Source organism: Typha angustifolia, chromosome 12, assembly GCF_048772165.1.
Source record: "Typha angustifolia cultivar Huaian chromosome 12, ASM4877216v1, whole genome shotgun sequence".
Lineage (NCBI taxonomy): Eukaryota > Viridiplantae > Streptophyta > Magnoliopsida > Poales > Typhaceae > Typha > Typha angustifolia.
The window spans coordinates 581,335-607,197 of record NC_133250.1 but is presented as its reverse complement, the minus strand read 5'-3'; the positions used below and the strand labels follow the sequence as shown (position 1 = coordinate 607,197).

General features: G+C 39.3%; 4 protein-coding genes and 1 long non-coding RNA gene across 10 annotated transcripts; 3 read left to right on the top strand and 2 right to left on the bottom strand.

The window, feature by feature from the left end:
- Nucleotides 1–548: 548 nt before the first annotated feature.
- On the top strand, nucleotides 549–2,679 carry LOC140771741 (protein MKS1-like). 2 transcript variants are annotated; one of them, XR_012106214.1, is made up of 2 exons: nucleotides 549–1,469; nucleotides 2,562–2,679. XR_012106214.1 is itself a non-coding variant. In XM_073113391.1 (1 exon), exon 1 carries the CDS (start codon nucleotides 689–691, stop codon nucleotides 1,403–1,405), a length of 717 nt encoding a protein of 238 aa, XP_072969492.1. In that variant the 5' UTR covers nucleotides 549–688; the 3' UTR covers nucleotides 1,406–1,876. The 2 variants fall into 2 exon arrangements, 1 of the variants encoding a protein (XP_072969492.1); XM_073113391.1 differs by lacking the exon at nucleotides 2,562–2,679 and having other exon boundaries at nucleotides 549–1,876.
- LOC140771740 (uncharacterized) lies at nucleotides 2,673–7,323 on the bottom strand. 4 transcript variants are annotated; one of them, XM_073113388.1, is made up of 8 exons: nucleotides 7,257–7,323; nucleotides 4,759–5,954; nucleotides 4,450–4,540; nucleotides 3,981–4,138; nucleotides 3,839–3,890; nucleotides 3,609–3,688; nucleotides 3,393–3,486; nucleotides 2,673–3,214 (listed from the first exon to the last, which is right to left on the bottom strand). In XM_073113388.1, exons 2-8 carry the CDS (start codon nucleotides 5,800–5,802, stop codon nucleotides 2,706–2,708), a joined length of 2,028 nt encoding a protein of 675 aa, XP_072969489.1. In that variant the 5' UTR covers nucleotides 5,803–5,954; nucleotides 7,257–7,323; the 3' UTR covers nucleotides 2,673–2,705. The 4 variants fall into 4 exon arrangements, with proteins under 4 accessions (XP_072969489.1, XP_072969488.1, XP_072969490.1 ...); XM_073113387.1 differs by lacking the exon at nucleotides 7,257–7,323 and adding an exon at nucleotides 6,554–7,241; XM_073113389.1 differs by lacking the exon at nucleotides 7,257–7,323 and adding an exon at nucleotides 6,865–7,241.
- A 1,267-nt stretch (nucleotides 7,324–8,590) lies between these two features.
- On the top strand, nucleotides 8,591–11,510 carry LOC140772578 (succinate dehydrogenase subunit 5, mitochondrial). Of its 2 annotated transcripts, none has more exons than XM_073114718.1 (4): nucleotides 8,591–8,819; nucleotides 10,322–10,626; nucleotides 10,724–10,909; nucleotides 11,248–11,510. In XM_073114718.1, exons 1-4 carry the CDS (start codon nucleotides 8,660–8,662, stop codon nucleotides 11,302–11,304), a joined length of 708 nt encoding a protein of 235 aa, XP_072970819.1. In that variant the 5' UTR covers nucleotides 8,591–8,659; the 3' UTR covers nucleotides 11,305–11,510. The 2 variants fall into 2 exon arrangements, with proteins under 2 accessions (XP_072970819.1, XP_072970820.1); XM_073114719.1 differs by having other exon boundaries at nucleotides 8,593–8,816.
- A 3,484-nt stretch (nucleotides 11,511–14,994) lies between these two features.
- Nucleotides 14,995–19,727, bottom strand: LOC140772507 (uncharacterized). Its single transcript, XR_012106303.1, has 3 exons — nucleotides 19,673–19,727; nucleotides 19,187–19,279; nucleotides 14,995–17,351 (listed from the first exon to the last, which is right to left on the bottom strand). It is a non-coding gene; the product is annotated as an uncharacterized lncRNA (long non-coding RNA).
- Nucleotides 19,728–23,390: 3,663 nt separating this feature from the next.
- On the top strand, nucleotides 23,391–24,822 carry LOC140772506 (U-box domain-containing protein 27-like). The gene has a single exon (XM_073114607.1). The coding sequence runs from the start codon at nucleotides 23,523–23,525 to the stop codon at nucleotides 24,765–24,767; it is 1,245 nt and encodes a 414-aa protein (XP_072970708.1). The 5' UTR covers nucleotides 23,391–23,522; the 3' UTR covers nucleotides 24,768–24,822.
- Nucleotides 24,823–25,863: the final 1,041 nt, after the last annotated feature.

Sequence of the window (25,863 nt, the reverse complement as noted above, 5' to 3'; positions counted from 1 at the left end):
GGTGTAATGGGGATGAGGATGACATTCAACTAAAAAGTACTTATAGGTTTTAATCTCTCCTTTGATCTCCATTACATGAGGGTAGCTTAGTTGACATATTTAAGCCAGTATGTTTTAGAAAAGTAGAACATACTTAAGGCAAAGGAAATTTATAAACCCAGTAGAGGATCTCAGAGTGGCTCTCTCTCCCTCTCCCACTCATGTGAGTAGTACCTCACCTGTGTGACTCTCTCTGACACGATCCTCTGCAAACCAGAATGTAAGAATTGCTACTGTCTGTGTACGTCAGTGTGCCACGTCGTACGGTAGCCGCCTTTGCAGTGGCGTCCCTTTTGATCAAATAATACCACTTTCGAGTAAGTTTCTATTTTTCCACTTCCCAGTAGTTGTCACTGCCCAATCCATTGACTTCCTGTATTGTTACGTGGACTTTCTTCTATTCCAATTGGATCAATTTATTTACGATTTAAATCAGATTATTTATTTATTTTTTAAAACAAATTATTACCCTTTAAGTAGTCTTAATTCTTGTGCCCTCTCTCTCTCTCTCTCTCTCTCTCTAAAAGTCCAGCAGAAGACCATTCCACCTTCAACCCCCCCCTCCACAAACCATCTCCTCTTTATTCATCTCTCTCTCTCTTTCTCTCTCTCTAAAATCCCCAAATTAAAGTCCGGAGAATTAATTAGCATGGATCCATCCATGGGAAGGCCCTCCCCTCGCCGTGAGCTCCAAGGTCCACGACCCGCCCCGCTCAGAGTACGCAAGGACTCCTACAAGATCAAGAAGCCCCCCATAGCCCCGCCTCAAAACCAAGCGCAGGCGGCGGCGGTGGCGGCGGCGCCTCCGCCGCATCCTCAGGCCGCCAACCACCGTCCTCCCGTCATCATCTACGCCGTGTCCCCCAAGATCATCCACACCAAGCCCGGTGACTTCATGTCCCTCGTCCAGCGCCTCACCGGCCCATCCAACTCCGACGTCGATCCCGCCGCCGCCGCCGCCGCCTTCTCCCCCTCCTCCTCCCTCCCCTCCCCCGCCGCCCGCCTCGCCTCCATCGAGAAATCCGTCCACGGATCCAACCCCGATCGTGCCCTACACGTCATCAATCTCGACGACGCCACCACCGACGTCGACCAAAACATACTGGACCGGTCCAGTTCATTCCCCGGGATCCTATCCCCCCTGCCGTCGGCCTTGCCGCCGATTTCTCCCAGCTTCTTCTCCCCATTGCCCCTAGATCCGAGCTATCTCAACTTCGACCTAAGCCCCGTCTTCACAAACAGCAACACCACCAGAAGCTCCGCGGAGGGCAGCTCGTTCCTGGCAAGCCCTAGCAATTTGCTACCATCTCCATTGTTTCTATCTCCAAACGCTTGTTGGGATATCTTGACCCAATTTGATCTATGATGATCGACCGGTCTCAAGATAAGCATCGCATTGATGGGTCCTTCCATTTGTCTGTATTCACGAGGTAAAAATTCAGAAACTTTTTGGGTTCTTCTGTAAGATCTCGTTAGGCATTTTGATTTCTTCCTACCTACCTACCTCCCTCCCTCCCTCCCTCCTGGTTTTATTTATTTGTTTATTTATTCTTTAGACTAAGACATAACCGAGATTTGTATTTTTCTTTAGCATCATGTGGGTTGTGCAGGACTTCAAAGTCTAAATTGGCAACTGGATGCGTTTTATTTTATTTAACTCCTCCTCTTTCTTGTAAATTCTTCTTTCAATCTTTTTCTGACTATTGACACAGTCCATAGGAGTAGTTTTGATTACAACCAGATTGAATAGTTTATATGCTCTTTATGCTCTTGCCTTTCTTTACTTGTATAGATGTTTTCATATATTTTTCATAGTAAATTCTCTCAAATTTCCGTTGATTGTTCGTTTAATTTCTATCCTAATATCATTCAGTTGTCACATTATTAACCAGTTTACTTTTATCTAGAGAGATGTTAGAATGTCACTAAAAGTTTATAAAAAAAGAAAAAAGAAGAGAGAAATAATTTAATATTTTAGAAATCCACATGTACTTTAACTCTTAAGCAAATGTTTTGAAAAAGTTCTAAGTTGGAATGAGTAGCTCCCATGAGTCGGCTTGCTCTTCTTTGCACAAAATTATGACATGTATCGTTGACTTAATCAATTTTAATTATCCCAATGCTCATAATTAAAATTGCTCAAGAAACCTATTTCAGTCGTGTAACAGTATAAAACTTGTGAATCATATGGCCAATCATGTATTCATAAATATGATTCTATGCAAGTAGAGCATAAGTAAAGGCAAGCTAATCAGAGCAGCAGTTAACTCACCTTACCACCACCAGCCACCAAAGTCAGCAGCACATTTATGAGAGCTAACAACTACTAACTAAACATGAACACGTACAACCTGATGAATAATTCTAGAACAAAAAAGTAACCTTTTTTTTAACCCCCCCAAAAAAAAAAAAAATTCTATCTTTTTTCCTTCTTTTTTCTTTTCGTATTCCTATTGAACATAAAACCTCTGGAAACAAAAACAAAATCACTGGTTTGCTTCATTCTCTTTTCTTCTTTCCAGGCAGCAGAACCTCTTTAGAGCGTCTAAAGAGATTTGGGAAAAAAAAAGCTGCCACCTCGAGAAAGGCCTCCAGGGCCTTCAGGTTGGCCACTAAGACATGAACGATCCAGTGATTCTGGTGATGCTTTAAGCCTCTCTTGCATCTCATGTCCTAACAGGCAAGCCATAATTATGAAAAGATCTAATGACTCCATCGTTGCTTGCAGTCACTATGACTGTATTCCATGCAGCTGAGATAGAAGTAAGATGTCGATAGTGATGATGATAATTATCAGCCAGTGGTGAAGGAAGTTTCTCCTCTGGCCATGTTGCATATCCTCTAGTGAAGCCATCAGAGAAGAGCCGAGTTCCAAGGGAATAGCAGTATGGATCCCTGAGCAAGGTGGATGGATCTAAGATCCTCTGTGATAAAGGAGGGTCGAGATGGCCCGTACTTAATCGAGCACCTCGGTCCACCCCTGGCCATGGGGCTGCAACAGATGCACCTCCGGAGAAGAATAGTTCACATGAGCTAGTTGATTTGGCTCTTTTGGAGGGCTTCCTGGAGCCATCAGAGTTCCAAATGTAGACGTGTGAATCATCGCCTACAGAGACTAAATATCTTCCATCCAACATGAATGATGCAGAGAATAGACTATTGGCCTTCCGGAGACCTGGATGATGTACCAAAAGAAAGTTGCAAATTAGAATTAGTACATGGATTCATAAAAGTCTAGCTTGCTTAGCGAAGAATTAGTAAACAATATCTGTAAGAATATTGCTGTTCGAAAGAAAATTCATCAACTTCAACACAAACTACGAACAAAAATTGACAGGCATATCATGCTCTACCTCTGAATTTCTGTACGACATCAATGCCATCAAAAATTCGTATCCTGGAGTCCCCTGATGTGATCATAATGCTCTGAGCTCCAAATGGAGAAAACTGAAACAATGGAACATGCAAGTTTTAGGAGGAACTCAATTTTGTATGGTTCACTCTTAGAACAATTTTAAAATCTCTAGAGTAGCTGCAATTAAAGAAAGCCACTACCTTTAAGAACTAACCTGCAGACCAGTAATATGGCTCCCCGAGGATTTCTTTTTACCATACACACATAATGTTGTGTCAAGCTGCATGTTTTGACCTGTGTCCAGAACAACATAGGCAATGCACATTAAGTAAAAAAAAAATCAGAGCTCTTCAAAAATGTTCAAATAAAGAAAACAAACACAAATATGAGAAAATAGGTTTTCAAAAGTTGAAATAGGGGGAATAGCACAGTACAATTTTGTACCTGAGTAATCATAGAAGCGGCAAATTCCTGTAATAGAACCGACGGCAAAACCCTGATTTGATAAAATGACATTAATGACTAACAAATGGCAGAAAATATCATGTTCGTCATTGAAAAACATAATAAGATTTAAGACTCAAACCTTTCCATCTGGTTGATAACACACAGCAGTGACCATATCCCGAATATCAGCCCACTCAATGACCCTGTTCTCTAGAGCTCCCCAAACACGGACTTTGCCATCTATAGAACCAGTGATGAAGTATCCTTCATCAATAGGATTGAACTGAACGCAAGTCACTGGTACCCACGTAATACAAAAGAGAAGAACAAATTATTCTATGTAAACAGAGGAATGTGATGACAATTAATACAGGAGATACAAAACTACAATAACTCTTTATCTAAGAAAGGTTAATGGTATAGGACAAAATTTTCAATCAATGACAACGCTTCCATACACATCACAACTTTATTCATATTTGCAAGAAAAATTCAAACAATTTGGAGAATTTGTTCAGCTCATTGTGATCTACAGCCATGTTGTTGATAGAGAAAACTACCAGGAAAAAAAGTAAACCAGAATTTGTAATTTGATTTCTCATACTTACCATAATCATTATGTTGAAATATCTTAAGACAGTTCTTGTAGCCGACTTTCCACAAGCGCACTGTTTTGTCTTTAGACGATGTCAGAAGACACTGCAATCAATCTGTCAAGCATTAACATGGGAAATGCAAGAAGTGATGCAAGAATATTAGTGCAACAAGCAAAAGATTAATGCCAGACTAGGTGATCCAACGACGTAAACAAGATATGTAATTTTAGATAATAAAAACATTAAAATTTTATCCCACCAAACGTAACATAATATTAGCAATAGACTATGATAGGGTAAAGGAGTGGGGTTTCAACTCACATCAGATGTAGACCACGATAAATCCAAGATATCACTTGTGTGACCATGGAATTCATGAAGGGCAGTGTCTTCAATCTTGAAGACCTTTTGGGGAATAACAACTTGAGCAGAACCTTTTCCAAGCTTCAACTTAAAATTGTTAACTCTATCAACAAATTTATCAGATATCTCTGCACTAAAAGATCTACAAGAGGCTTCCACTTCTCTAACCTGCCAAATTCGAACTATACAGTCCTCGCCACCGGTTGCCATATACCATCCAGATGGAGAGAACTTCAATGTCGTAATTAAGCCCTTATGGGCTTGTATCTCTTGATCCAAGAACAGAGCAGCGAATTCCATGCATTTTTTCCTTTGTTGCCTAACCCTTCCACTGATTGACCTGTTCATTTTGGTAGTACTTACAGGAAAACCATACTTGCACAATCCTACTTCAGGTCTCCTCCACCAGCTTTTCAGTTTCTTGTTCTTAGCACCAAACCCGCTGTCCTTTTCTTCTCCATGGACAAGAGCTCTACTCAAAAGCTTCTGAACGGAAGAAGAGGGCCCAAGTAAGGTGTCAAACTCTTGCAGAGTCAGCACTTTATTTGAACCAACTTCTTTAAGAATGCTAAATAAGCCATCCTGTCCCTCATCATGAACAATAAATCTCTTCCCACTGTCAAGATCCTTTATGCAGCGGCGAAAATCTATTGCTAACTCATCATCAAGGGAAGAGGTATCCACAGACGCACTTCTACCACTTGCAATTCTCTCGAACTCCATAGCCTCTGAAGGCTTGTCCCCTGTAGTTTCTTGGTGATCATGAGAATAACTAAATGCAGCAGTCACACACTCATCAAATCCCATTCCCTGGAAAAACCTTCTTCGTCGTTCCTGAACACTGATCAGCTCCACTGTCCATAAACCATGATCAAACTGTTTTAGCTCTAACTCCGGCTTACCAATATCACACTCCTCTGATGATGAAGAACTTATAGAAGTCCTGATATTGTCGCGTGCATCAAAGAAGGCATCTTCCCCTTCCTCCTCGAACCTCAGCATGTTTATCAGAATGGTACAGAAGCTTCAGAATTATTCACCATGTAGTTTTACAGCAAAGTTAAGAGCTTAGCAGCTACAACTATCACAACTCCAATCTCAGATGTTGATACTGCCTCTTCTGCTCCTCCAATATAGAACCAGCAGTCATGGCACTAAAAATTGACGGCAAAAATGAAACTTTAAAACAAAGAAAAATTAACATAGGAGTATAATCACAACCAAGTTTTGCAATTAAATGGACTGCAAAGCTCTAATGCACTTAAGGCAGGCTACTTGTTTTCAGAAAATTATGTGGGGTTTCCTTTCCACTCTAGACTATTTAAAACAAAATCTATACCATTAAAATTCTCAACCAGAACTTCTCTACAAAATTTCAAATGAATCAATAACTACAATATTACAATTACAGCAAGCAGATCCTCTTCTACACTTGGAGTACCAGTAAATCCTAAAATAACAACAAAGAAATAGTAGATTCCCAAAATATTTAAAGCTCAAGTCCACTGCATAATAAAAGAGTAAAGAGTGAATTCGACATGTCGAAGAACTAAGCTACTACATTTATAGTCAGATACACCCTACCGTTCATGAATTCATGAAGTAATAACTTAATAGAATCCAAGACACCAGAATCTCCGATCGCAGTAGATAAAAAGGATAAGAACCCAATCTAAATATATATAACAATAGAACAGGATGAATTCTATCAAAAAATTAAAATAAAAGTTTCGAATTCCAAATTGCTCTCTACCTCTAAACACGTTCCTTATCCGGATCAAAACTGAACAAAAAACAACAAAGTCCATCTTCGTCCAACCCCAAATTATATACTCCCTCCGATAACCCTCCGGACCGCACGAGCCACCAACACGAGCGGCGGAGCCGCACGAATCCCCACGGAATAGACATGGCGAGATCGAAACAGAGCACTAAACTAGAAGGGAAAAAACAAAACAAAGAAAAGTGGCAGGCTTTCCCTCGTCTAGGTATAATAAATCGACTCGCTTTCTATAGCGCAATAATGGCGATCTTTAAAGAGATTGCAGGCTCCGGTAAACGAACCGGACAGCTACGGAAAGGGATCGGTCGTCGCAGGCGAGGGATCCGGTCGCCAACCGACACGTGCCGTTATCTCCCCCCTTCGTCTTCCTCTCCTACGACCTACAACTCCCGGTACGGACACTTCCCCTCGGACTCTAAAGTGTAGGCTTCGCCTCCCGCCATTAAAGCCGCGTCCTTCGAGCCACCCAACTGCTGCGCACGCCAAAGATTTCCTCCTCTCCCCCTCCCCTGCTTTCTCGCCATCAAAAGGCAATAAAAATCCAATATTTTCACCATCTCCCTATCTCGGTATCGGATTAGAGCCAGACAAAAACAAAAGATAAAAGATTCGATTTTTGGCCTAAAGGCGACGATTTGATATCAAAGCAATGACTTCTGATCTCAATACTTACCAGGTTATATTACTTCTCGCCATGGATGGAGGGGAAGGATTGGATTCTAGGGCTGGATAAGGCTCACCGTCCTACGATCACGTAGCCGTAATTTGGAATATATACGGGAAAAGTTTGTGGGGGCCCACACGTGATCGGATTCGGGTCTGGCACGTGATCCAGTGCCCCGTACGACTCGGGGCCGCTCTAATAAAGAGTTGGTTAGAAAGTCTGCAGTAAAAAAAAATACGGAAAAAATAGAGTGATATTTGCAGTTTGAACCCTACATTCTTCACTATTTCCAAATCCCTCCTTTTCTCTTTTTTTTTCCCCAAAATAAAAATAAACTTTTAAGTCCATTATTTTAATTAACTAATTGGAATTGCGGCCGACCTAATCTTTAATCGTGCAAACTAATTTAGTCAAAGGAGATACTTTTAATTTCATAAAGTTTGATAATAATATTTGTATATGTAGAACATATCCAACATAATTAACTGTTCCTAATAGTCCAAAGTTACACATACAAAATAGCGAGCTTCAAAATAATATTCTATCCTATTTTTGGACTATAAAAAGGGGGCACTTTTGACTTTTTGAGTAGTACCTTCGATAGTGGGGTTGGAATTTTACTTTTTGGACACGCTTTGTTGAAATAATTATGCGACGCTTTGCAAGAAAGGGTCAAATAATCTGAGTTCCGAGAGCCTTTAAGATTAGTGCTGGATGAATCTGGGTGATCCTAATATTTATGTATCAAACTATGATGAGTAGAGTTGGAAACTAGTTGAATGAGACTGAAAGTCTAATCTGAGAGGTTTACACATCCAGGAGTCTGTCATTAAATGCCAAAAGGTTACAGCAGTAGCTACAAGCAAAGAGAAGAACAATTGTTAATTACCTCATGCCTCTCGTTCCACTATTTCTTAAGTCTGTCTCTGTTTATGTTCCACAACTTGAACAGCAAACTGCACCCCTTGGTTGATTAATTATCTCAGCAATGATCAAGTGGGTTTCCCTGCTGCAGACCCACTCAGTTCTCATTAAGGCACACCTGGAAAGATCTTTGGTCACATGGAGATGGGGGATATTCTAATTAACAAGTGTGCATGTGTGTGTGTGTGTGATTAAGCTCTAATCCTATTTGCAGTGCTGGTTAACAGAGAAAGATTAGGTACTTATATACTCTAGTTTTGGGCCTAATATTTGGAGGCCCAACTAATAACCCATGGGCTCGGCCCATGTAATAATAAATGGGCCTATCGTGGAGACCAAACACTAGCAAAGCTGTGGGCCGAGGAAACCACACCGCCTTCTCGAAACCATTCTAATTCCCAAACCCCCAAATTTTATCGAACCCTTCTCCCCCTCTCTCTCTCTCTCTCTCTCTCTCTCTCTCTCTCTCACGCGATCTCTCTCGATTGATGGCGACGATGCTCCGATCCACCTCCGCCGCAGCTCGAAGGATCCTCCTCCTCTCGCGCGCGAGCTATTCCTCCATCTCCGCTGTCGCCTCGCGCGGGAAAGCCGTGAGCCGATTGCCTTCCTCTCCTACGCCTTTCGCCGCCTATCGCATCTCAGGTCGTGCGTATCTCGTCTGATCTCTTACTCTCTCTGATTTGGCGGTTCTATTAATCCATGTGGAGTTTGTGTTGTGATCTGTTGATTGTTAGGGAAGATTTAGGCGTAGTAATTGTCTTAGCTACGTTAATTATTTGAGGGTTAGGAGAATGAGAATGAGCTGAGGAAGAACAGTGCTGTGTGTTTAATGATTGATTGGAGTAAAAGACGAAAGGCGCTCTTTAGTCAGGAGTATACTTCATGATGCTTGTTTTAAGTGTATTTGGTTATAGGAATTTGTAACTTTAATAGATATCCGTTGATGATGATTCTTTCTGACGCTAAGGTTTTCTATATTTTCTTGGAAGATGCTGGGCTATTGCATTATTGTCCTTTCTTTTGTAACAGAGGTACATACATCGAATCTGAATGATCAAGATGTGGTTATGCTGTTTGTGTGTGTCTCTGGGTGTATACATTCAGAAGCATGATATGTATTCAGTTAGTTTGATATCCAGACTGCTTATATTTGCCATTGCTAGTTATGGTGAGATAATATGTTTGTTTCTTCTTTTTGATACATTGCCAAGCATCTTCAATGCTGTTTCATTTAGGACCTTTCTCTTAGTTGTACAAGAGGGACGAGGATAACATTCTATTGTTCTTCAAACAATCAAACATCATTGTTCTCTCTTTTGTAGCTAGAATCTTTTTTATTTCTAGAATAAGTTTTGGAGCATTGCTTTTCATGAATTAGAACTATATATTATAAATTGACTCACCAATTTCAATGAAAGAGCCTCCCCAGGTTGATTCATTGTTTGGTTAGGAATCTGCCAATTGTCTTTTGTGGAGGCTTCTCAACATTTTCTGCTTCATAATTAGCAAACTACTTAACTCGATGATTTAATATCATTTTTTGAATAGCTGGTTGAGAGTTGGAGAATCTTTTGGGAGGATCTTCCATGATGTCTTCAGGCTTATTTATAGACAGCAATAACATGACATTGTTTATGTTTATTCAAATATTTCTATTAGTCTAATATTAAGTACAAATTTCATTCTTTTTCTTCACTTCTAGCTGCGGCATCATAGTATATTTTTTTTTCAAAACTTCCTATATCTTGTGGCTTTTTTGCTCCTTTCCTGTCAAAGTGTCTCAAGCTCGTAAGTGAGAAAAATTTTAAAATACAAAATGTAAAAATTATTGTTCTTTAATAGCTTAAGCTTTTAGAGAAATTGATGAATTAATATAGTACTAGAGTGGAGGTCTTGAGATCAAATGCTCGAATCCAACTAGGTCCATTCTTTGTTTAAAAATATAAAACCTCCACCTATTTAAGTTGAATCTACTTCTTGGGCTGATAAGTTATCTCAAACCCATAAGTGAGGGGTGTGTTAGAATATACAATAGAAAGAACACCATTCCCTTTTTCTACATGTGGCTTTTGGAAAATCCTTAGCTTATGCCTTATTACACAACTTTGATTTCATCCTAATATTTCTCTTCTATTATGGAATGTCAGAGTCTACTCTTCCATCTACATGGAATTTTAGGTGCCTATTCAGTTCAAATGTGAGCCACTTGCCTGCTATAAGGGACCCTGATGTAGAGGCTGCATTCAAGGATCTAATGGCTTCAAACTGGGATGAACTCCCAGGTTCTGTGGTGGAGGAAGCAAAGAAGGCACTCTCTAAATCTACTGATGATAAGGCTGGTCAGGAGGCATTGAAGAATGTCTTTTGTGCAGCTGAGGCTTCTGTCGAGTTTGGTGGTGCACTGGTCAGCCTCAGAATGGCTCTTGATGATCTAAGTGGTTTAAGTGGTGAGGTAAATCCATCTTGTTGGTCATCCTTAAGAAAAAAAAAAAAAAAAAGGCTAATGTGTGTGAAGTTTTGACTGATTACCTCGTCTAAACTTTCTACAGAATGTAGGGCCCTTGCCAGATCACATAGAAGATGCTGTTAGAGCTGCATATAAGCGATACATGACATATCTGGATTCTTTTGGTCCTGATGAGGCTTATTTGCGGAAAAAAGTTGAAACTGAATTGGGCACGAAAATGATACATTTAAAGATGAGATGCAGTGGGATTGGCTCTGAATGGGGAAAGGTTAGTTTAGTTCTTCTTTCAGTGCATTTTTTTTATAGAATATCAGGGTACCATAGAAGGCTAAAGATCAGTGCACAGGTTTAAAGAGAAATAATCTAGGACATTGTTTACCAACTTGTATACTCTCGCTAGTAACATCTTTTACTCTTTTTTTTTATAATCAAAATCTCTGTTTTAGATTCGAAGGTAACAACGCAGCTTGCCACCAGAGCTCCATTTTAGGGAGCTGCAATACCAATTGAAAGCTGATATTTGATATTTTTGATATTGTAGCTGTTGTTGTTCTTTCTAACTTTGGACATAATCAACTGAACCAGCTCAACCTTTTTATTTTGCAGGTTTCTCTTCTTGGCACCTCAGGGCTTTCTGGTTCCTATGTTGAGCTGAGATCATGAGAAAATATGGCAGATCCCCGGGAGGGTGGCTGCATGATTTACCACTTTCGTTTAGTCTGTCTGCTTTTGTGGATGTGCAGTTCTGTTTTAAATAATCCAGGGATTGTTCGTTCTAAACAATTCAGAGATAATTGATAAGCTCAGCCCCTCTTATTAAAAGGTTTGAGTGATGGACCTTCTAGTAGAATAAATGAGCCTTGATCTTCCATTCCTTTTAACCAAGTTTTGCGATAATTTTATCGCAGGCGTTTGATTCCAGAAGAAGCTTTTCTGATGTTTTTTTTTCTTTTGTTGCTCTCTATTCCTACTTTGTTTTTCCAACCTTGTTCTTCATCAAGATAGTATATTTCCAAACCTATTTTGTGTTCAAGTGCTACATTCAGTCAGCGATGGAGGTTAGCTGCTTGTTTTGGTCCAGTACGACAATTTTGGTTTCATTATAGATAGCAGTGGAGATTAGTTCGCGAAAGAATCGTCTTTGTCTTGTAACTGTATTCTTTCACAGGCTATCGTTATGCGGTATTTTCATTTTTCTTCTTTCTCAGTGTTTTGGCTCGCAATAAAGCTAGGGTCCTGATCGAGCAAGACTACTGTCCTTAGATAGTATCTATCTACCTCTCTGTTCGCCCTTCTCTATTTTAAGGGATTCCAGGCTTTCCCTAACTTGTAACAGAGAAGAAGATAAGTAGTATCGCTTTACACTACTCCTGGAGCTGGGCTTGAGGCTCTCCTCGAACATATTTACATTACTCCTCGAGCTGGGCTGGGGAGGTTATTATGCCGTATGCTTTAAATTACTGCTTATATTTTAATCAATGGTTCTAATTCTTGAAGTTAACCCGTGTTAACCTGTGATTACTGTTATCTTGAGAAGGTTGTTGTAGATACCATTATATATATGTGTATATATATATATAAGTTTTTAGGCAGAAGCATCTGACTAGAAATCCTTTTGGCTTTCAAAAAAGAAAAAAGAAAAACCTTTTGGCATATGGCATAAGTCCTGTTTGTGCAGCTCTTTTTAACTTTATACTCTGTGGACTTTGATCCTTGCATGACTAACTTACATTCAGCTAGATGCCAAACCAAAGTATTTGACGCACAGAACCTCTCTCTCTCTCTCTCTCATGTGGAAAACAAGAAACATCTCATCTTGGGTCAGTTTGCACTTTTCAAGGACATTAATGTGAGGGGGTTCTCAATTGGCCACTTCTTGTTCAGCACCTCCACGTAAGACAACATGATATCTTACCACTCGTGGTAAATTTTGACTAGATTTCGGTACATGATTCAATGTTACATGGTACACCAGTACATTCACATCTGAAAGATTTAGACAGCTCAAGCTCGTTCTTTCGCATAGCCTCACGGCATCTTGGAATCCGGCCAACTTTGAGACCTTAAAATGGTAATAGAATCTCACTACAAAATCTCCGCTTGGATTTCAACCCGTCGGGTTGTATATTTCTTTGAGCTACATCTAAAACTATAATCGCCAGATGAGACTACAAGACAACAACCATTTGCCTGTAGCTTGGATATGAACAGTAAACATATTATTCTTGGTTTGGTATTTAAACTAAATTGGATGCAGAGATTATCGTATTTATTCGCTTCTATTTTATGATTCTTTTTTCTAAAAAATAGAAACTTATAGTAATCAGATTAAGATGCAAAGTAATTAAAATTTATGGAGGTATCTACTAACTATTAGTTACTGTAACGAGCCCGACCAGAAATCTACGAAGGATGGCTTGTGATCACCACTAGATCCTCCTCCAAACGGAAAACGATCTAAAGTGCCAAATCTCTAGGATGTGACAATTGACACCCACCGTGGGCCCGCCCCTATAATGTGACCATGCCCAAGAGACAAGAGACCAACCACACGGTTTGAAAACCACGCGTTGGGTCAAACCGGTGGGTACAACATCCGGGCTAATTATAAGATATAGATATAAATAAATTTTTTGATATTTTATAAATCATATATTTTATGATTCATATTACATCTTTCATAATTTTATAACGGATCTTCTCATTTTTCTCTATAATTTTTATTTAACATCCTGAAGTTATTTTAACTAACTGATATCGATCAGATCATTAAAATATCATCACCATTATTTTTCTTCCTCTCCGCCCCTCCTCCCCTCCGAAGAAGGCATAGATAATTTAGATATTTTATAAATTATTTAATATATTATAACGAAATATTCTTTTACTATTATCGTTTAAATTAACGAAAGATGTTAAATAAGAATTATAAGAAAAAAAATAAGAGCCGGATTATAAAACCCTTAGTGAATCACAAAATAGATAAAATACAAATTTTGATTTATAAAATTTTCTAAAATGTTTATATAGATATATGCATTAACAACCTTAACAAAAACTACTAAGCAATAATATTAATAATGAAAACTAAAAAAAAGGAGCAACAATTATTAAGATGTCTCGAGTATAGATCAATAAGGTGGGGTTAAGAGAGAGGGACTTGAGAAACCTGAATGTAGTATATGACAAGTTACCATCTCACCTAAAAATTCAAACTGATGGGTCACAAATTAACCGACAATATCCAACTCTCTATCCCTATATATTATATCCTTTCTGAGTTTCCTCCAAGTCGTAGAGTTTAGCTCTCTCTTTCATAGAGAAAATGAGAAGAGCTTACTTTCCTCGCAAGAGATTACTCTCTTTTTCATACACAAAATGAGAATCTCATTTTCCTCACAAGAGGTCGGCAGTTACTGATCTTTGCTCTTTAACTACCCACTGTCCCTCCTCTCACTACTTTCTACTGTCTTAATATAATTAGGTTCTACTCTTTCTTCTATGAAAGAAAGAAAGAAAGAAAGTTAAGAAGCAGCAAAGTACCAACAATTTATATCTTCAAAGAGAAATCAAATTCTACTCCCAACTAATAAAGAGATTTTATACATATATATATGGAATTGACCATAATTTTTGCAAAACAAAAGGATGTTGTATGAATTGGTTCTCTTCAAGTAATTCTCTATACTCTTCAGTAGAACAAAGGGAAAAAAACAAGAGTAGAGAATGAAATGAATAAGAACAAAATTAATATACAATCTTTTATACTGTAGACTTTGTCAACTTTTTATCTGCGCTACCCCAGAAGTTTGGCAGGTAGTCCTCCTAAGATCAGTCAACTCTCTCTCTCTCTCTCTCTCTCTCTGTGTGTGTGTGTGTCAGGGAAGACAATCACTTCTCGTGATCAAAGAGGTATCATAAATATTTATATATAATTATATATATATATATATGATAAAATGATTCCATCACTATAGATTTCAGCAACAAGAGAAAAAAGAGAGTCATGTAAAAGTCTGCACCAAGTGATCAACAAAAAGAGAAGCAAAAGAGACATCCTACACGAAAAGGAATCTATAAAGAACAAAACCATGTACATTGGCCCCTCAGTACATTCATGTCTATGTCTTCAAGGTGAATTGTGACTCTGAAATCCAATGGAATTATGCTGCTTCGAAGGACCAGAAGGTGGTATAGGTGCCCCTCTCGGCAAGAACCCAAAGAAGTAACCAGAACTCGTCCTCTCAAATGGCTTCTCCTTGAAGGCTTGTGTGCTTCTAGACCCATGGCAAGATGAAGCCAATAGAAGAATTAGAAGACACCATATGAGAATTGAGCCCCTTGTGAGGTGACCCATATGGCCTTTTAGCACAAGAAGAAGTTGGCAGGAGTGAGTTGTGAGCTAGAGATGAAGTGAAGGTGTGGTGGGGAAGGAGAGTTTAGAATGTAAGCAAATGGCAATGACAAAGTATTGAGGGAGTTATGAGATGCTTGCACATAAAGTATATATACATGGATATGTTCAATAAACAAGAGAAAAGTATCTTATATAGAGAGAGAGAGAGGGTCCTTAGGAGTTGCCAAGAGATGGGTGTGGAATTAATGAAATGAAGACATGGGGGTTGGTCTAGCTACTAGCTTGTAGTAGAACTAGTAGTGGTCATGGTGTGAAGTGGTAGGGTTTGGTGTGTTTGGAAGAAACAAGTTATATGAATTCTTATAAACTTGAAATCAAGGGGGACTAATGAAGAAGAGGGAAGAGGAGGCAAAAGGGAAAAGCAAATGTTAATTAAAAAAGTAGGGTTGTGTCGACTGGTTAGGTGGGTGAGTGGGTCCACACCAAATTTAATGGCCGACTAAGGAAAATGCTACTGTTCTTTCAACCCCTCCAAACAGGAATTCCTGTCCCTTGGCTTCTGCTCATGTGCTCTCTTGATGTGATTGTGCCTCCCCCTCTCTCTCTCTCTTTTAAAAAGTATGGCATAAAATTTTACATTAATGTCATAAAACTTATGTCCTAGTTAAATTCCTCTGTACAAGTACCACTGATATAAGAGCTCTGTGGTGTTTGAGTCATAATAGATTTAATTATTCTAATAAACATTAGAGTTAATATTTAATATATATATATATATGATTTATATTTGTTGTGGCTCCTTTCTAATTCAATTATTCTATATATATTGAAAAAGACTATTTCTTATAAAAATAAAAATAAAAATCCTAAGATCTTACACAGGTATTACAAGATAATGCATGATGTGTAAACTGCGACTATTGGCATAGTAAAGATGATGAGATTCATGTGTAGGACGGTTGCCACCCATGGGCTACATTGTCCTAAGGGGGGGTCCCCATGGCTCCCACACCTCGTCAATTATGGATTTTTTTTTAAACTAATAATATTGTACTATAACTAAATGTAATTTCTTTTAACTAATATCACTATTTGGCTTATATCCGTTTTAATAGCTCAAAAGTGTAGAACTAGAGTGCACGTATTAATTAAACTATTACTGAATAATACTATATTGTCTCCTGGCCCCCCCTTAAATAAATATGACGCAATGGGTCTTTTAATGCTGCAGTGTGATATTCTCTGCATTCCTTTGAATGTAAATGGTGGTATTGAATGGCCTCCGTCTCCATCCCAATTTATAGCATTTGTTTCATGACATGCTTCAGGATGTATGTGTTTTGTTCCAGTAGTGCATTTCACTGTCCTCTACATCAGGTGAGTACTATTTTAGACCCATAATTGATACCCTATTCAAGGAAATAGGCAAATGCAATGGTTACAAAGCAGTAATCTGGGACAAAATGTGACGTGCGGATGTTTTACTTTTGAGTACTCTAAAATTGAAGAGAACCGACTAGTCTACCATGACCAACCATGGGAGGCTGTTAAGTCAGACTCTAACTCAAGTGATTTTATGAACAAAATTACTTACTCAAGATATCTCGATGGTATTTAATTTGAGACAATAGTTTAATAAAACATATTGTTTGAAGTCTAAACTAGACGACTTAGTATGTTAGTTAAAGTCTGACAAAGCAAAAATAATTATATACCGAGTGACCGTTAGCCTCTTGGCCTATCTATATATACTATTCGTGCTCTTGAATGATTGAAAGAAAAAAGATTTGCCATGCTAATTGGTCTACAACACTAGGAAGGTCTCATGCATCTTAACACCTAACCCTTAAGATGGTTATGTAAAACTGAATTGCTTTTGGATGGTGGCTTCATTTAATTTGATCAACTAACCAACCTAGACTCTTGATAAGCCACTACAATCATGCAAAGGTGCAAGTTCTTGAATGAAGGGAATGCAAACATATCAATCTTATGTGAGCTGGCTTCTATTTTTGAGCTCACGAAGGAAGAAAACTTGAAGAGATAAAATGCGTAGACTTGCTTACCTGCCTGGTTTCCAGACCTTTATTTGAGGAAGTAGAACATGCAAGCTGACGAGAGGAACTCCACATTGCTATTATACATTTGCATGCTTGGCCAAATGTTTGGGTCAAAGAAAGGAGAAGATGTAGCTCATGTCTGCTATCATGGTCCATGTTCCCCTGACTCGTGTCATATATAGTTATGAAGCCATGACCCACCACCATAAGCATCTTCCTTGTCCCCGTATACATGTCTTCAATTCACAGGTGTCAAATTTATTACAACACTCTCATGGTGGGCTCTTCAGTGTCTGCAGGGAAAAGAAGTCCAGAAATACAAAAAATGTGAGAAAGAAACTTAACCTGGTACTGAATTTTTTCCAGGGTAGTGGTGCTTTACAAGGCCCTACAGTTCTTATAAATACTAGAGCTAATTAGCTTTCATGATGCATGATTGTGCGAAAAGTTATCAGATGTAGCCAATAAGAGATGACCAAGATCATAAAAGAGGTGGTATGCTTAATAGAACTGGACTAGCAATTAGTTCAGAAGAATTCTTGCAACAGAATAGTTTTCAGTCCCATGGTGGCAGCTGTAAAAGCATGACTGTAGTACATGATGCAAATTTGTGCTGCAATTGCGGTCCAACTTGGTGTGTCTAATTAAGCTGCATCTATACTTTTCCAAGTAATAACTGGAAAGAGAAAAGCAAGCCTGGAATCCTGGAAAAGTCATATGGGTACTCTGTTCCATAAAAAATATACATTAAACCTAGAGGATTAAGAAAAGATTTCCCTCGTCTAAATACTAGTAAACAACAACAACTTTTGCTAAGAGCTTAAGCTAGTATGGTGTAGTTACTCCATGACTCCCATCACTCTCCCTGATGTCTGTCTTATGTCAAGACTCAAGACCATTCAATAGGCCCAAAATGCTAAATTTGAATAGGAGTAGATTGTACTTTAGTTTGATTATCGACTAGATGTTGCAGGATTCTACCTCAATTAGGCAAGTTATTAATGTGAAGACTTAGGCTCAGAAAGATTATATGCATAATCTTTTATATCAAATAGCTACCTAGCTTGATATGTGAAACTAGGTGATCCTATCCAAGATATCTATAAACATGATTTGGCATGTTAAGAGATGCACAATTTTTCATTATCTCAGAGTCATCAAAGGTAGTAGTGCTTAGATGTTCTCATAGGTAGACAATTAAACATACAGTGTCCCAAGATTTCTTTATTTTTTTTGTCAAAAAAGAAAAAGAAAACAGTTTAATGGGCCGTGGCCCATTCTAAGCCCAAAGGACAATGCCTAAAATGCAAGCCCAATAGCTTTCAACTGCATTGCCTAGTGGGTTTTCTTCTAGGGACTAGATAATTGAACACAATCAAGGCAGGACACTAGTCATTAGAATATCTTCAGCTTAGAAAAGTATTGCTATACATCAACTTCTTTAAGATTAAACTTACAAGAGTCATGCATCATGATTTGCAAATACTGCTTGAATAGAGATAAACATGGATTAAGAAAAAAAAAAAACCTATGTCTTTTACTACTATTTTACCATTCATGTAGTTGTGTCAACTGTAAAAGACTCCGGAAACTACTTTTGTAGGAAAATTAAGCACATCAAAGTTGAATAAAACCACTTGCAAATAACCTAGTTTTGCAAATCATGAGCTCATTTTAATTGCTAACCATCTGAGAAGGCAATAGCTATTGCATCTTGTGAATAATACATTTCAACTCATAAATGTTTTAAATCAACTTTAGTGTGAAAAGGTCCTAAAATAAGAATCAACCTTAGGATGCTTGTGAAACATCTGCATTTAAAGATGACTAGCATGCCAATCCATATAAACATTTGACAAGTTGGCGAATGGCTTTGACCAACTTTAGAAACATTGAACATCAGAAAGGAAGTATCGTGTTGGTACCGACGTCGCAAAATGATGGATCACTATTATTCTGCCATTCAACCCTTGCGCGTTGCCTTTTTTACTCTTCTATTAAATCTATGTATATTCATAATCTACAAGTAGGATCCAACTGTTACGTTTTAAGCATAACTTTTATGTTGAAAAAGGAAAAAAAAAAAAGCCACATATACAGTGGCCACCATCTAAAGGAGGAAAAGTACCTTCAATCAATCTTCTCTCGTTCTCCCACTATACCTCCCCTCCAATGAAAAGGTCAAAGGCCATGTGAAGACATCCACACATAAAATTCTCACCTGAAAAATATTAGAAAACCACTGTTACTTCGATGTGGTAATACTTTAATAAATTCACACAGATAAAAGTGAAAAAGATATGATTCTTAGAAATGAATCCATATGTTCTATAATCACGTGGATTTCTAATGTATATGTTCTTAGTTGTTAGTATCTTTAGCACCACGATGACACTCTTCTTTAGAAAATCAATCAACCTTCAATGGAAGTTCTTGATTTCTTCATCACGATATAGTGGGTTCTTCATAGATTGCCATGAAATTTAATGAATATATACAAATAGAACATATACACATGAAAGAAACAGGCTCTAGGTTTCGAAATGTACAAATGGAATCCATATATCTTAGTAAATTAGTATAATATTCAATGCTAACTAGTGCAAGAAGATACCTTTTCTGAAGCTCCATCCCTTGGATCATGAATCACTTGAAGATCAGGAATGCAATTGCTTGCATCCCAGAATTGAATTATAGCTAATAAAATGTTAAAAGGAGACTCCTGGCCTTACAGTACTCTGCCACGTGTATCAAATTAAAAGACCTACTCTTATGACATGATGAATCTAACTGCTCATGTGTATGCCAATTGCAGCGCTAGGTTGAATCACAATAATACCAAACGCCTTTGTGAGCAATTCATGAATGTAGACATGATAATGAAAATGGTACTGTTGCTGGTTTATCATGAACAATATCAGTCGTAATATGTTTATGTGCAATTCAACATGTATATTTATGTGCATGCCATTTGAAAAATGCTGGTCCAAATATCTCTCTCTTTTTATGAGAAGAATGAGATAGCATTACATAATGTTCCCAATGGAGAGATATTAAAAGGTATGCATTCACCCACCAAGTGCCTTCTATCTCTCTGAAATCCGACCTTTGGTCAAGTTACTTTCAGAGCATTCAGCTAAGATTGTTGGATTCAATCATAATCGAAAGAAAAAAAAAATTAAGCCAGGGTCATAGATGCTAAGTTTCTCTCAGGTTAAACTGGTAAGTTTATTTGACAGGTATGATTAGTTTAACCAAGTACTAAAGTTCGGTGTGGTCCTATTTCAACATTTTCAAGAAAAATGAACTCCAGAAGTATAAGCTTTTAGTTTTCAGATGTGCCTTGTGAACATGGTAATAGCAATGTGGAATATTTAATGCATGCACGTAAAGCAAAGTTCTTCCCTTATTGGACACCACAACCACCTTGTATAAATATATCTCTAGTGGAGCCCTAGTCAAAGTGTAGACTTCCGTGTTCTTTGATTGGATACTTTAATGTACCAAAAGCCTAATAGACTCCTCCCTAACCACACGTCTTCCAGCATCACCCAAACAAAACAATTACATTATTCATCAACCATGCATTACGAATAAATTGTGGGGTCTCTTTTCGCAAAATGGCTAATAGTTCTATTCATATCTGACTTGTATGAATGCATTAAAGTAAACCCTTTGGTAATGGCAGTTGGGTTTGGTTCTTTGCCTTGGTTGACAAATGTCAAGGTTGGCACTAAAACTAATCCTTATGAGCTTGAGCTAGGCTGTCTTCTTTAAAGCAGTTGAACCAAACATGTGGGTATGTGGAGTTCTTCAACCAAAGTGGCTCTCTCTCTTTGAATAATAAACTGGTACTTTACACAACTAAATGCTACCTTCCGTCCAAATTGACTTGTTGAATATAGTAGACAAGATTAGGAAAATATTGCATACTAACGTAAGGCTAGAACTAAGCAACGCATCGTCGAAGATTCAACACATTTAATGCTTTATGAGATGAAGAAACAGTCAAAGAAAGGAAGAGTAAAACTGGCAACTATAGGTGAAAAATATGAATCTATAAGAACTTATGACATGACTGCAATCTTTAAACACAATTAATATATTCATGAAAAGTAGATTCACAATTCATGTAAAACTGTCTTTCATATCACTTTTTCTATAATATTTAAAACTATATGCATATAAAGATGCATGTATCTGTATATGCATAGACTATCTAGATAGAAAAGTCTTGATTTATATCCAACTAAATTCGGATATAGAACCAGATCATATTGGATTTTATCTGATCCATTATCACCCCTAGTTGCAACAGATCGTTCAATAGTCTTAGGATTTAGGACCACATTGGATGGTAATAAAATATACAGTGGCATGCTGATGCAAATAGTCCTCTCTAAATAATTAAATACCGACTTCTCTACACGCATCAACACCTAGGCATACTTGAATCCAACTTCCATTCCAACACAACTAATGCCTTAAAGATTCTTGTCAAAATTTAACAGCAACTATATCTAAGTGGTCCAAAGTTCCTGTAACCCGGGAAATTGGGATAAATTGAATGGTTGTCAGCTAGGAATGGAGAAACTGGAAGAGCAAGTAAACGGAAGATTCAAAACAAAATCCAGTGAATTAATCACGAACAAGACAACCAGTAGTGGAATTGAAGGGACAAACACAAAACGTACAAACCGGGGCAGGAAATAGGATTAGAAGATCTACGAGCACTTGACTTTGTTGGTCTTCCAAGTCAAATAAGTGTGCTCCGACGCAAAAATCGATGGTTCGACCCCGTGGACTTTTCGAGGTCGGAAGAGGGGGCCACTGATTAGCTAAGAACAGAATCTTAATTATATTTTTGCATGCTAAGATGGTCAAAGACGTGGGAGGGGAGAACTAGTTGGATTAGACCAATTACTTGGATTCCCTTGACTTAGTTGTATACGCTGTACCATTAGTAAATTTCCCACTGTAACAAACATTAGGTAGACTCACGAAAAGTGCGTTTAGCTAATTTAGGTAGGTGTCAAAGTTCATAAACATGAATGCAATTAGCTGGCAGATTTAATTAAGGCCGAAATACTTGACTATAAGATTGTAATCAGAATTATATATATATATATATCTTACTCTGCTCATAGTTTGGCTGAAATTTTTTTCAAGTGTCCCCTGACATTTAAATTTAACCCCTGGTAGTTTTAATAGTGATTTTCTATCAAGATTGTCAACATTTTGGTTAAGTATTATCCAATTTATTATCGTAAATCATAACGTGAAATCAAAATAGTATGATAAAATTTCTATTAGCAGAAAATAATCGAAATACTCTCTCTCCTCTAAATTTTTTCTTCCACTAACTTTCAGAAATTTAAGAACTTAAAAGAACAATTTTCTCTCCGTTGCATTATAATTCAACTTTATTACCAGTTCAATGTCATCTACAGATATATCAGGATAGGTTAAAACGATGCTAGCATTTTTTACTTCAATATTAACTCTGATAAAGAAAAAAGAATTACACCTTAAAATATATTTTGTGGCATATTAATTAGTGGAAAGGCAGTAATTAATGACTTTAAGCACTGACCAGAAATGCAGGCATTTGGAAGAAGCCCGAGCGTGCGGCGGCCGTTCGAATCCGTGCCAGTGGGCACGTACACGCCACGTGTCACTCCCTATCCTCCGTTGGTTCCGATCTCCGACCCCACCACCTTCGCATTCATTGCTTTCCACACTCTTCTTCTTTTATCTTTTTTTTTTAAAAATTAAAAAAAAAATATTAAAAGTCTTCTTCCTCCTTCTATTCCTCTGCATACGATAAATTAATTTATCATCATTACTAGTTAACAAGAAAACTTTAAGAAGCACGCATTTATTCTCACCCAGAGGAGCACCCGGAAGATCGCGGCCACAAGATGGGATCTTTATGATCTGCGTATCACGATTACTGTGTCTTACCGCGTGTGCAGGATATCCTCCTCTGTTAGCCCACGAAATCTGCTCACCATCCGCACGCACTTTGACCGTCGACCAGAATAAACAACTCTTCCAATCGATTGCGACTGGGGAGTGGGGACTTCGCATTTAACACCCTGCTTCTCTCTGTAATAACCTTGAATACCATTCTCACTTTGACCGTCGTCCTTCTTTTCGCAAAAGAAAGATTTTATAGGGCGTTAAACGTAATTTTAATTATACAGGGTGTTATATGTAAATATGGGAAAGCAAAGAAAGGAAGGAAAGCGATCTCTCGCACCCGATCAGACGTCATCCTCTTTCTTTCTTTGACTCCTCCCCAATAAAATCCACCCCCCTCCCTACCTTTCCCTTTCCATCCTCAGTCCTCACCCCCTCCCTCGTCCTCCTCTTCCTCCCATCTATACTTCGTGCCGATAGTTAATCCGACGTCAGAAGAATAAGAAGGCGGATAAGAGTTAAGAGTAGGGATAAGTCGTGCCATGATGGGTAGGAAGGAGGATAGGCTATCCCAGCCACTGGAAGTGAAGGTCCCCAGCTTCTTCCGGTGCCCCATCTCACTGGACGTGATGAAGTCGCCTGTGAGCCTATGCACGGGGGTGACGTACGATCGCTCCTCCATCCAGCGCTGGCTCGAATCAGGAAACACCACGTGTCCCGCCACCATGCAGCCCCTCCCTTCCACCGACCTCGTCCCCAACCTCACCCTCCGTAGCCTCATCCACCTCTGGTCTTCCGCGATAACCCTACCCCACCCCGCCTCCGGCGGAGGACCAGACCTCCTCGCCAAGATTCGCGCCGCGGCGGATCCGGCGGATCCGCTGCGCCGTCTCGCTGCGTTCTTCCTCTCTGACGACGTCGACGAGTTTGAGAAGAATAACCTCGTCAATGCCGGCGGCTGCGCCGCCGCGATCGCGCCCCTTCTCAAGAGACCGGATCTGGAGACGGCCGAGGCGACCGTTAGGGTTTTTGTTGCCGTGCTTACCTCCGATTGCATTGAGATTGGCAACAGGAAGATCGCGGCAGCGGCCATCTCGTCCGATCTCGCCTCCTCCGTCTCCGCCCTAGTGCGGATTTTGGAGCACGGGAGCGGGCTGGAGCCCCGGATCGACGCTGCTATTCTGCTCGAAAAGATGATCTCGATGTCGGATCGGAAGGCGAGGAGCTCGATCGCCGAGTCGGCGGAGCTGATCCGCGAAGTGATCCGGCTGGCCGGCGAGACGGATCCGCGCGCGGTCGAGCCAGCGACTGCGATCCTGGCATTGATCTCCGGCGTGCGGCGGGCGCGGGAGGAGATGGTGAAGCTCGGCGTGGTCGCTGCGGCGACGTCGGTGCTCGCCTCCCCGGCGACATCCCCGGCCGCGGCGGAAAAGGCGATGCGAGTGATGGAAGCCGCGGCGGGGTGCGCGGAGGGCCGCGCGGCGATCTGCGAGGAGGAGAAGGCGATCAAGACGGTGGTGAGGAGGATGAACAAGGCCGGGAAGGAGGGGGCCGAGGCGGCGGTGGCGGTGCTCTGGAATGTGTGCCACCGGCACAGGGACCGGAGGGCGGCCGATGCCGCGGCGGCGGCGGAGGGAGGCTTGACGAGGCTGCTCCTCCTGATGCAGAGCGGATGCTCGCCGGCGGCGAGGCAGATGGCGGCGGACTTGTTGAGGATCTTTAAGGTGAACGCCAAGAGCTGCCTTGGTGGGTATGATACCAAAACTACTCATATCATGCCCTTTTGAATTCGAATTTTGATTTCTTTTCCAAAAGAATGAAAGAGGAGGGAAATTGGAGCCTTTTCTTGTAAATGGATAGAGATTTTTGACAGAGGAAGAACAAAAAAAAAAAAAAAAAATCAAAGTAAAGGAGAAATTGGCATCTAATTCTTGATGTGTTTGTTGATTATTGTATGCTTCTGAGTTCTGATTGAAGACCTCGCGGTTTGTTCCCGGCGAAGATATCTTTGTCTGATACACCGAGATGTGAAATTAAGGAAAATGAGAGCTAAAAGGTTTGAAATCATGAAAAATTAAACGAGAGAAGCAACAAAATTCTGGAGATTTTAATCTACGGAGCTATCGATTAAGCGGGGTGATAAACTACTAGTTAAAACCACTAATCGACGGATTCAAAAGGGTTCATGTTTGCCTCTCTCTCTCTCTCTCTCTCTCTCTCTCTCTCTCTCTCTCTCTCTCTCTCTCTCTCTCTCTCTCTCTCTCTCTGTGTGGCTCCTTTATACAACAACTATATTTGTTTGGCATTGTTGGTCATTTTGTTATCTTGTTAGATTGGTTGTTTGTGGTGTTTCAACATTGGAGTTGAATCCTTGAACAGGTTTTATTACTGTTTACAAGGATTTAGTTCTCGCTAGGTTTGAGACTAAATTCCGAATTCGATTGGTTTGTCTTTTTTTTTATTTTTTATTTTAATGTTTGATTACTGAGTCAGTTTAAAAGTTTCTGAATCAGAACCGGTTCTACGCCTTTGAACCGGAATCAAAGTTAGGGTTTGGTTCTAAGATTGTCGTTTTTTCTCATCTTTCTAGTCCCGGTTAGACCTTAAATAAAATCATTAAAATAATATTATTTTCTCGGTATCAATTTTCAACAAAATAATTCTTGTTCAACGCGTAATAATAGATTTTAAATCCAACCTGAAATATTATGACTAAGTGTGTGAGTCCCAACAAAACACACACAAACAAAAGTATGTTAGCCCACCATTAATTAATGGAGTAATGTAGTATTAGTAATTTGATATCCATATCATCAGCCCAAGAAATTTGCTTGGAATCATCATGCAAGACTTGACCAAGCAAAAAGAAGGCCATAATTGCCA